The 12037-nt window shown below is 47.6% G+C and overlaps 1 protein-coding gene across 14 annotated transcripts in view; it reads right to left on the bottom strand.

Annotated features, from left to right (window-relative positions):
• Positions 1 to 7008: 7008 nt before the first annotated feature.
• The window catches only part of EHMT1 (euchromatic histone lysine methyltransferase 1), a 117302-nt gene continuing 112273 nt past the window's right edge, over positions 7009 to 12037 (bottom strand). For 12 of the 14 annotated variants that reach the window (XM_069747968.1, XM_069747976.1, XM_069747969.1 and 9 more), the window contains 2 exons: positions 10463 to 10638; positions 7983 to 9829 (listed from right to left, as the gene is read on the bottom strand). In XM_069747968.1, coding sequence (XP_069604069.1) covers positions 9649 to 9829; positions 10463 to 10638 — 357 coding nt within the window. In that variant the 3' untranslated portion in view covers positions 7983 to 9648. Of the gene's footprint in view, positions 9830 to 10462; positions 10639 to 12037 lie in introns of all 14 variants that reach the window. The other 2 variants (XM_069747965.1, XM_069747977.1) reach the window with 1 other exon arrangement.

The raw sequence follows: 12037 nt of genomic DNA, 5'->3' as shown, positions 1-12037 counted from the left end.
CTTAGGTAAAACTGGTGGGTTGGTTAGGAAGTTAGACAGAAGCTGACTGGAGGGAGTAGGAGATAGTCAGTGAGTCCTGACCGAGTTTGGCAGAGGCTGGTTGGAGTGAGTTCCAGCCAGCTCCAGACTGCGGCCTGCGGAAGGCGAGGGTACACGGAGCTGCGCCTGCATCCCATGCGGCAGCATCCCAAGAAAGAGACTTTGACAGGAATTGTGTTGCAGTGAGTGAGCAACAAAGTCATAGCAAAAGGAGAGGAATATCAGAGGAAGACCAGCTAGAAGCAGGCTGCCTCCTTCTGAAGCGCAGTACCGGTAGCCAGAACACCGAGGGAGTAAGGATCTCTATGCCATTACTTCAGAGACTGGCAGGACAGTTGATTCCACATTGACTGCCCGACCATATACCCAGGAGGCAGGGTGGCAACTTGTGGGGGCCGGGGCGTCTCTCGGGTCCCTATAAAAAGCCTCAGGCCACCAGTCATACGGGTTTGTCCTATCCTTCAGGGGGATAGAGAGAAAGAGGCTTAACACTTACGATAGTTGTGAGGATCTTACCGAGTTGCTCAGCAGGGAGGTACTACAACGCCCAGGCGCTAGAGGAGGGCTATTGATTTCCACCTGGATAAGGGGACTCTGGATTTGCCTTCAGACCGGCCGGACTCTGCCTGCCCTGGACTGTGGATGCTGAAGCCTTCAGTAAAGGTAAAGAGACTGCAACCTTGTGTCCTCGTTATTCACTGCGCCTTACACCATCAACCATCTACACTCTGGGAAGCCCTGGGGATACACTTCACCTGTGGGAAGGTATACCATCTAGCTGCCATAACATCACCCCAGCGGACCCCTAAGTAGCGTTGGTCACCCTGACCGAATACCACAGGTGGCGTCACGAACATTATCCCTTTAAAGACCTTTCCCCCACAACATCAACGGACCTCCCGAGGGCCACGCCGAGTCCGCCACCGTGACATCCCCCACTGAGTAGCGAAGGGGCTTGGGGGCGCTCCATTTACAGCTCCTATTGAAAGTATGTATGCAGTGAGCTCCACCTAGTGGCGCCTAAGAGAAGTCAGAATTTTATCATTGCTCTGTGTCTGTTTGCAGTGACATGGGGAATTCGCTTTCTAAACTTTCTTGCTGAACATTATGAGTAGAGATGTGCAAACCCGAACTGTAAAGAGAGAGAATGAGACTTTTGCAGGCCCTTAGCCCTTACTATGACCATTATACAGCACCAAAGTTTGTGTCCCCATTTACTTTTATGGGGTTCAGCTTCAAGTTCGGGTACATTTCTGGTACCCAATTAGAGCTTTGGGCTAAAGTTCAAACCCAAACATCCATGGGTCCACTCATCCATAATTGTGAGCCCTATGCATGTTCTATCAGTGGTCTAGTGAGGTTTCAGGGTACAGATTGTCTATGGCCATGGTATTGTCCTGGCTCTCCATTGGTTTTCTTAGCAATCATTGGGTTAATGTGAAGACGTAGCATCAAGCTCCTGGGCGCCGATGCAAAACCCATATCAGATTTTGTATTGATTTTTATGGGGCTCAATAAATCCCCATTTACTTTGCCCCCCATTACTCTCAGCTACAGATAGTAAAGTAAGACCCCCATCATCCCATGTGGCGGGACACTCACCATACTCCACGGAGCACTTCATTTCTTTCCAGCGAGAGGGTCGGATCAGTGTTTTTGGCATTTTGGCAGGACGGGGAGAAGTGTCTCTGATCCGGGCACTATGGGGAAGCATCTACCAGTCAGCAGAGGATGTACAGGAGCCTCAACCCAAATCCTGTTCCCAGGAGGAAAAGGAAAGCTCTCCTTTAACCCTTTCATTCCTCTCTAGGGTCACGCATGGTCGTCTGCTTTGTGTAACCCCCTTTGGAGTATTTAGATTGAATGTCCATTATGCAGGAACTGCCCAATTTCTGCATCATTTCAAGGATAATTGTAGCCTGGTGAAATGGTGTTCTCCTTAATGGGGTCTTTTTCGTTTATCGTGACCCCTTCTTGCTCTCAGATGTGGGGGGCCTGCAGAAACTGAGGGTTTATACCTTTGGTGTAAGGAGCACAACCACCCCGGGGAAGAAGCACATGCGGAATCCCATCAGACCCTCCGAGTACGTGCCACGTGGGTGCATGTAACATGGGTACACGAAAACCCCTCCAGAAACTCATACATCGCCCTGTAGTTTGTCTCCCATTACACCAGCCTAAAGAAAGGGGCATTTTCTGATTTGTATCCATTCCCATTGTTCCAGTATCTAATTATACCCGAATTGTAAATATCGTTTGGCACCTACCAGGTCCCAATGCCGGATTTAAAGGGGCTATTCCCATCTTCACAGATGCATATCATTGGACAGTACTTCTAAAAACAAGCACTTTTGCAATTTACTGCTTATTAAAATTTGCAGCCGTTCTTGAGAAATTAACACTTTTCTTTTGTTTACAGCTCATTCCCTAGGAGACCGACCACCGCTGGTTGTAAGCACTGCACAGAGGTGATCAGGAGGTAACAGGTCGCTCCAATGCTCCAGGCCAGCTTCAGTACAACGCTTACAGGCTCAATAGAAAAGAGCTTGTAAGCACTGTGTTCTGCTGTCTAACAGCGGTGGTCGGTCTCCAAGGCAACAAGCTGTTAAAAGAAAAAAAAGTTACTATTTCAAGACCTATAGTCTGTCCTCGCTTGCTTGATATAGTAAATACATGCGATCCCCATGAAATGACAATTCTGGATCATCTTAGGACAATGCATTGTGCTGTTCCTCCATTATTCCTCCTGGTAGTTTATAGATAAATTGACAACTAGGTATCACCATTCCTCTCATCACGTGGGCGTATCCCATCTGATCCTGGCAGCACTGATTGGACCCCGTCCGACTGTGTAGAGGCACGCCCCCCACTGGTAACACCTAATTGAGAATTTCCAAGAGGAACATCAGAGGAACTGCACAATTTCATTTTAGAAAACCCTAGAATTGTTATATCAATAGTAATTCAATTCTTTACTAAAGCAGACGTGTCCGGATAGCGGCAGATCCTCCGTAATCTTTATGTATGACCTGATGAGAGATCAGCTATGGATCTGCGCCGCGGACGCTTCCTTCCCACTCGGGTGATTTTTCGTCATGTTGTGTTCCAGTCCGGTAATCTACATTATTGCCATGTACCTCCAGGCGGGGGGCCGCTGTGGGGGGATTATGAAGCCTGGATGATGATGATGGCTATTTACACACCATTTAGTCATGGCCGTCTCACTATAGGAAATAAGGATGAAATCCTTTAGTAATGCTGGATAATAGGAGACGTCAAGGAGGAGTGAGCAGGGGCTAAGCATGTCCAAGAAGCCCCCAGAAATGAGAGAGTGGGGACAGGAAGGTTCCTACATTGTAACAGCTCAATCTCCACGGCACTGTCAGAGTTTGCCTGACAACTGACTCTGAACCTGTCCTGGACCTAACAGCCATGAGTTTTCGCTGGCCGGGGCCCTGGTTTTGGGTTACAGTCATCTCTACTGATTGAGATGGGCATAGTTGTAAGGTGCCAAGCGGGACGTGACTGTAATGGGCCCTGGAGCCTAGTGGGGGGGTTCTTTTGGCTCATATGAAAAGATCGGTGCTGCTCAACACCGTGATAGTTGGGGGCACTGTTGGAGAATTTGCATTAAGGCCAGTGAGGTTCCGACACCAAAAGGCCACCTGCCAACATGTCTCATCCGAAGCATAAAAAGGTGGGGTTGATGCAAAGTCCATCTTATAAAAGGCCATGGACTTTTAAAGGGGTGGTCCTGAGCAGGGCATTCAAATATTTGTAAATATGGGATTAAGGAAATCTAACTCTGCTTCCACCTCCATTGAAGATAGGAGTAAAAAATGAAACCGGCATAAACAAGGCCCATAGCGGTTCCCAGAGAGATGCCCAGAATGGTGCCCATAGCGATGCTTAGAGTGATTCTCATAGCAACGCCAAGAGCAATTCCCATAGTCGTGCCCATAGCGGTTCCCAGAGAAATGCCCAGAGCGGTGCCCATAGCGATGCTTAACAGTGATGCTCATAGCCTTGCCAAGAGCTATTCCCATAGTGGTGCCCATAGCGGTTCCTAGAGAGATGCCCAGAGCGGCGCGCAGAGTGGTGCCCATTATGTTGCCCATAGCGATGGCCAGAGCAATGCCCATAGTGGTGGCCAGAGCGATGCAGCAGCCCTACGGAGTGAATTGGTAATGCCCCAGTGCCATTTGTCATGGCCACTAGAACTACCCCACAGCTGAGACAGATGGCACAGCCTCCAGATTGGCGCTCTTGGCAGCGATATTACAGCCCTCCTATATGTATACGGGGCCCTTCCAGTAATTGATATTGACAGAGGAGCCATCAGGCTCAGGGCAGAGGATGTGAGCAGTGGGAATCGATAGCGCTTACCATGTCGGATGGTCACATTTCAGTTTTATGTGGTCAGAGCCTTCTGCTGGCCGAACGGCTACGTCGCCATAGACCCTATATGTCCGATCAGTGGATTTCATCGACTTGTGTATTTAATAGGATAATCTGTGCACTACATACCTACAGACAATACCGGATTCCACGCAGACGGCAGGAACAGCGCCCTGGGGACACGTTCTTGCAAATACTTTGGAAAAGCTTTTAGCTCTGCAGCTACTGAAACCTTTTAGTGGGTCACAGGAAAGATACAAACAGGACGGAGACGCGCGGCGAATCCTCGGTGACTTACAGGCCGATAAAACATCCGCCGCGCAGCCTCCATCGCTTCCTTCCACATTATTGTGCCCAGATTTTTTTTAGTTATTCTCCGCGTCCAAATCAGGGGTCTCTAAATCTCCAAAATGCGAGAGTTAGGCAGGATTAGAGTCACTCCGATCCTGGTGGTCCCAGGTCGACTGCATAATACAGAGGGCGCCCCCTGGTCAGGATGCCTGTAGATGATCATGGAGCCCCTATTTGTGCCACAGGGCTTCCGTAACAGTCCGGGCAGCACTGATACATTGGCATCTGATTAATTCCAAGCAAAATCACTAGAGATCCTTACCCGAATCAACAGAAAGCGGGGGCTTACTATCTATACTGCGCTACTACCAGCGCAGGCAACACGGGCCAGTCTTAGATTAGTCCTTGGGTGATAGCCCAGGCCACTCACGGAAAATCTGTGGAAAAACGTGACCTGGCTGGCTCCATTCCTGCCAACAAGGTAAAACTGTTTTGGCTCATATATCTCAAATTCTTCTCCCAATTTCCATGCTCTCAACTTACAGTTCTTCATTAGTATTAGTATTCTGCCAGCACGATAGGTGCAGGAACTTCATTTCTCTCACTTCACAGCCCACATTGCTCTTGCCATTGTCCAATGGCACCTGCTGTATGTAGTTTGACAGACAGAAGAGCAGGAGGAGAGGAAGCCTCCATTTCCGGTAATACGATTTGGCACTCTCTGCTGTGAAATGGATTACACATAACGGCAGGCAGAAAGGCGACACCTAGTGGCCGGCGCTGTGGAGTGATTTTTCAGGAGTAAGGGAAGCCCTAACACTAGAAGTCCCAGAAATTTCGAGTTCCAAAGGTAGAAATGTTAAATGACCCCTCTCTGGGACTTCATGTTAAATGTCTTGTACAGTATTGCTGCTCAGCCCCATTCACACTAACGAACCTCAGCTGCAATACCGGATACGACCAATGGGCCAGGGTAGCACTGTTTCCGGAAGAAACCAATCGTTTTTTTCTAATCTTGGACAACCCCTTTAAAAGGCACTCTGTCCACACAGAATAATAGCTATAACCAAGTAAAGGTGGTCGGTGCGTCACGGCGTGGCCAAGCTTTTACATACACCTTCCCACCGGATTGGTTTCAAGCTATGTCCACCCATGTCTGACTCTATGATGCCAGAGCTGTCAATCAAAGAAAAGGGAGGTGGAGATAGAGGGAAAACAAGCCGGTGGGAAAGTGTAAATGATTGGCCGCACCATGCTGCACCGAGCGGAGGGACTTGGTGTGAACAGTTATCCTGTAAGGTATCAACCCCACCCTCCATAAAATTAAGGAAAAACCGTCGGATCACGGAGGCTTGTAAAGCTGCCCACACACAGGCGCCAGCATTGACTGACCAGCTGTTGTGTACCGGTGGGGGGGGGGGGGTGGGTGGGTGGTGTCCTGCCTTTTACCTGATGGGAGATACCGGGTGAAGGAGAAAGGTCAGGCTGTTGGATTTCAAAATGTACAATGCAATTCTGCATCTCAAAGTGCACCTTAGCTGCTTGCAGTACTGCTTTTCACCACTGTTGAAGGCACATGATTTCCATAGACATCAATGCAACAGCGCCCCCCACTGCGGCTCTAACACGACAGATCCAGTAAAAAAAAATAATTATACACAGTAAGGGCTTCTCTCACAAGGTGCAGTCAGTGCCTAGTACAGAGCCTGGCATGACGCCAAGTACTCCCGTGTCACGCTCTGCCCCCCTGAGGCCAGTACTTGGCATTACACAGTATATTGGTTTTGCCAGCAGCGTTCCTATATTTGCTTGGTGCAAACTGGCAGCCTTGTGACCCAAGCGGCGCCTGCGCCAACAGCAGCGGGTGCCAGATTTAGTACACAGAAAACATCCTACTGCAACTCCAATCGTTTGTTTAACCCCCTTAAATGCCAAAGTCGTCCTTGCTCAAAGCACCTACGCGGTTAGGTCAAGGGATTTGGATTCCCTATATCCCAATATCACAGAATGCCAACATTTCCCATAGCAGGCCTGCTGTAGCTATGAGACTAATTAAAGGGGTTGTCCTAAATTAGAAAAACATGGATGATTTCTTTCAGAAAAAAATGTTTTTATAATCCTGGACAACTACTTTAACCCTTGCCAAAGTGATAATCCAACTGAGACTTTAAATCCTAATGAGCCGCACACCTAACTGTGAAGATGGGAAAAAAAAAAAAACATCTCCCTGAAAATCAGCCGCATCCCACTTAGCGATCCTGGAAGAGATAACATCCACGCTCAGATTAAAGCATTTTATTGTTTTACTGAAAACAAAACAGGAAAACGAAGACTGAATGTTGGCAATGATCGGATGGGAATGGGGCACTTACAAATCATGATCAAACAGGGAAAAAAAAACAAACAAAAAAACCCGGTAGCTGCACTAATGACAATTTTAAAAAATAAATGACAAATTGAAATCCACCATAAACGGCAGGTTTGGTGTTTTTTTTTATTATTTATTTAAAAGGAAAAAACAAAAACACAAAAAAAAAAAAACCAAAATACAAAAAGAATTGTATTCACACTACGGTTCTGCTAACATTTTTTTATTTTTATTTTTCTTTAAAAAAAGGTCTGCTTCTGGTAATTAATCCTAAAATCAGAATTCCGTATGGTACAGTTGACAGGAGGGGTCTGTTCAGTATATAAATCGGGGCAGGGGGTATCAGCACCTTTTTTATTATTATTTTTTCTTAATTTCTGGAACTTCCAAACTTTTATTTTTTCTTCTTCTAGTAAAAAGATCATGGAGGAATTTATGGCATGGAAAACACAAGACGTTCCACTTGCTACTGGTAGAAATCGGTAATGCTCAGTGTCTGTTTTTATTTTTATTCCGGCGGGTCCGCTAGGTCGGGATCTGCTGCTGCCACCACGTTAGGACCTTACAGTCTATGACCAGTACAAATGAAAAATAAAAAATCTCCAAGGCGGCGGGGGAGACTCATTGCTAATGCATGTAGAAAATGTGCACACTTAACCCTTTAAGAACTGCAGGATGCCACTTAACACACTGACTGGCATCTATTCCTTGGCATGTGAAACCCTTCCAAAAAAAGAGAGAATGCCGACTGTGTGCCAGATCCACCAGCCCTACAGCCTCAGAGACGGGGAGAAGAGCGGGCAGAGTACAGATGATGTAACGTCATGGGCACCCAGGACCAGATGAAGGTTTGGGGGACGGTTTAAAGGGACTGTCCGAGATTAGATGGTTTTTTTTTTTTTAATAAAAAGGCTTCTTTCTTGTATACAGGTCGAGTCTGTTATTGTGGCTCAGCCCCGTTCCCAATAAACAACACAATCACCTATTCTCAGAGTAGGCGACGAATTTATGATCACTGGGGTCCAGCGCTGGTAAAGGGTCTTCTGTGCAAATTAAGCGGTATTGTGTGCCCACATATGAGTCTATGGGAGAATCGGACAGTGACTGAGCAGTGTTCACACGTGCACTATGGCTCCATTCACACAGGGAACTTCGAGACCCCTGTTCTTATTATCAGTGGGGCCCCCGGTAGTCATCCCTCCTTCTTTATCCCCAATCACATCTATCACCCTTCATGCGACTTGTTGGTAAATGCTGCTAAGGGTAAATGGAGCTGCAATACCAAACACAACCTGTGGAGCTGAGTGGCGCAATGTCCAGAAAGAAAAAATCCCTTAGGCCATGTTCCCACAAATGCATTTTTCAGCAAATAATGTTACTAGATTTTTTCTGCGTTTTCCCTTTTTTTTTTTTTAAAAGAACGGAAAAGTTGGAATTCTGCAAATAAAACCACAGTGTTTATTACGCGCCTTTTTTTTAGACTCTCCATAAGTCTTGCAGAGTGGGCAGATGTTTTCATGAAATCGCATCCACTTTGCATGAACGGTTTAACACAGTGGATTCCTCTGCACACACAAGAAAAGACGAACGCGACATTTCTGCTAGGTGGGAACATGGTCTTAAGAAACAATTATCTCACACAAACCCTCCGACACCCCGAGTCTCCACTGTCTCTGTGCCCTTAAAGCCGCACATTTTAGCGGGTCACAATTTCGCTGCGGCACTCTGTCTGCTCCATGTTGTCATGTGTCAGGCATGTCGCCACTGATCAGCTCCTTACAATCCAGTGTCCAGTCTGACATGTCATAAACGCATTTTTCGGTATTTTGTTTTTCTTGTCCCAGAAGCTGCTCCTTTCTCATCCATAGGCTGGGTCTAGTATTTACTTATATCTGACTTACCTGCAATACCAAACACAGCCTGAAAACAGGAGAGGTGCAGTGTCTGAAAAAGAAAAAAAACTAATCCCAGGCAATCCCCTTACTGGCATTTCAGAGCACAAATTAAAGATACAAGTCCCCTTTGAATACATGACCCTTCCCATATGTTGGGACGATGGCGCCTACCCTGGATCTTGTGGGTGTGTACATATTTGCACTCTGCTTCGTTTAAGATGAATCTGTGTTTTTTTTTCTACTGGTCGATGTTACGTGGCCCGTGGTGGCACGACATATGCTCGACTTGAGTGACAGAGGGGTAACACAAAAGGTTTTCCCCTGAAGGGGGTAAAAAATACTTTTCACTTGGTACCCCCTTTGTCTGCCAAAGCCACTCTCCGGCACGAAAAGGGTTCACCTTAGTCTGTGAATGTTATAAAACAAGTGAAGGAGTCCATGAGACGTCTCCTCTTCTTCAGCCTGATGGACGCGGTCGAAGTAAATTACATCCAGCTTGATTTAAAGAACAGGGGGGAGGAAAAGGGGGGGGGGGGTATCTGTCTTTAGGGACCACGTCGGGGACTCTGGCTCCTTCTACGGTTTCACACAGAAAAATGATGGTGAAGAAAGGGGAGCAAAAACAAAAAAAGGAAACATAATGGTGTCCATGTCTTCTCAGCAAAGGCTGTGTGCGGTGGAGGTGTCTGGTAGGCCGTTCTCTTGTGGTGCTTCTGTAGGGGTTGCTGGCTGGCAGTGGGGGGCAACTTTGATCGTAGGGTGCTTGCATTTGGGGGAGCCACAGCGACAGCTGAAGAGCTTGCCCTTAATGTCCCAGAATCGATCACCGTAGTCAAAACTGCAAGAGAAAACATAAAAGGTGTGAGGAGAGCGGCGTCAGGTTTCAAGACGTCTTCTGGACATCGATGCCACATGTTTGATGTGACGACATCCCCCATCCTGACCTGAAGGACGAGACATTTAGGCTTTCCACTGAGCCGTACCTACTACCACAAATCTTGCACCATTCCACTCTTACAGGCTCCCTGTTTCCCTGCACACTGCTGAATGAGATAACTGAGGAGCCATCAGTGCACTTCTCTCAGGGAGCTCCTAATTCTTATCTGTCCTTTCTGAAATCCTAGGAATCGATTTATGACTGCAGGCTGCGGACAGCCAAGTGCAAAAAAACAACCAGGCTGTAAAAGATGAACGGTGCACAAGTTTTACTGAAGCTCAACTGAAAAAATATTTATTTTAAAACACATGTATTTAAGTAATAAAATATGCTTTTTTTCAAGTTGTCCGTACCCCTTAAATAGGATTTCCTATAAAGGGAAGAATAGAAAGCAGCGTCAGACTTATCCACAGGTTGTGTGCAGTACTGCATGACTTCTGTCGCTGCAATGTCAGACACAACTAGTAGGCAGGGGTGGCACACTTGCTCTCGCTCTAGAAAAAAGCAGCCATGTTTTTTTTTTGCCTTACTTACCCAATTTGTTCTCCTGCATGGATGGGTCTACTGCTGAATAAAGCAATGCGGGGGAACCGCAGGTCCTGATGGGACATGAACACCCGGACGGGCATCAGGTTGGGCTCGCAGAGGTGGTTGATGAAGCGGCTGATGTTGCCGTAGAATCGGGCGTCAATGCAATAAACCTCTCCGTCCTGTAACACAAGACACTGTTAGTACAGACAGAGCCGGCACAGACAGGCTGCTGCGGAGGACGAGGACTGGTGGACCTTATGCCTAACTGATGAGTTCTTTGCCCCATTACAGTCTTTATATGCTTTACAGAGATCAGATTATCAGTGACAGATATCAGCGCATGCGATCAGACACATGGCACCAAATTACTTTAGCTGGGCTGGCACCCTGCCACTGCTGTCCACCCAGACTCCGAGCATCAACGATTCACCATTACTTCCCCCAGCTTTAGCCCAATACACAATGATTGAGATGATGGGGTCGATTTATCTAGTCTGGTGCACTACTCCGTGCCAGCGCCGATCGCAGTTAGCCCGATGTGCCCTGTTCTGTAATAAGGTGCAGGCTCTGGTACTTGTTATTGGCTTCTAACAAGAGCAATGAGACAACAGAGCACATTGTACATAAGCAGCAACCATTAAAGGGTCTGTCCAGCGATGCGCACTCCTGCATCGGAATAGGACATGTGCACGACAGCTGCCCACAATGGATATGTGCAGCGAAATGTCATCAGCTACACTCGCCATCCAATGCACAATGGCCGCCCACGATGGATATGTGTAGAGGAACGTCATCTCCCACTCTCACCATCCAATGCACGATGGCCGCCCACAATGGAGATGTGCAGCGCAATGTCATCATTCACTCTCGCCATCCAATGCACAATAGCTACCCACGATGGCTATGTTCAGCAAAACGTCATCAGCTACACTCACCATCCAATGCACAATGGCCGCCCACGATGGATATGTGTAGAGGAACGTCATCACCCACTCTCACCATCCAATGCACGATAGCTACCCACGATGGATATGTGCAGCGCAACGTCATCACCCACTCTCGCCATCCAATGTACAATGGCTGCCCACGATGGATATGTGCAGTGCGACGTCATCACCCACTCTCGCCGTCCAATGTACGACAGCTACCCACAATGGATATGTGCAGCGCTATGTCATCACCCACTCTCGCCATCCAATGCACGATGGCTGCCCACGATGGATATATGCAGTGCAGTGTCATCACCCACTCTCGCCATCCAATGTACAATAACTGCCCACGATGGATATGTGCAGCGCAATGTCATCACCAACTCTCACCATCCAATGCACAATGGCTGCCCACGATGGATATGTGTAGAGCAACGTCATCACCCACTCTCACCGTCTAATGCACGATGGCTGCCCACGATGGATACGTGCAGCGCAATGTCATCACCCACTCTCACCATTCATTGCACGATGGCTGCCCACGATGGATATGTGTAGAGCAACGTCATAACCCACACTCATCATCCAATACACGATGGCTGCCCACGATGGATATGTGCAGTGCAATGTCATCAACCACTCTCGCCAT

The sequence above is a fragment of the Ranitomeya imitator genome, chromosome 2, assembly GCF_032444005.1.
Source record: "Ranitomeya imitator isolate aRanImi1 chromosome 2, aRanImi1.pri, whole genome shotgun sequence".
NCBI lineage: Eukaryota > Metazoa > Chordata > Amphibia > Anura > Dendrobatidae > Ranitomeya > Ranitomeya imitator.
This window is presented reverse-complemented; position numbering and strand designations above follow the sequence as displayed.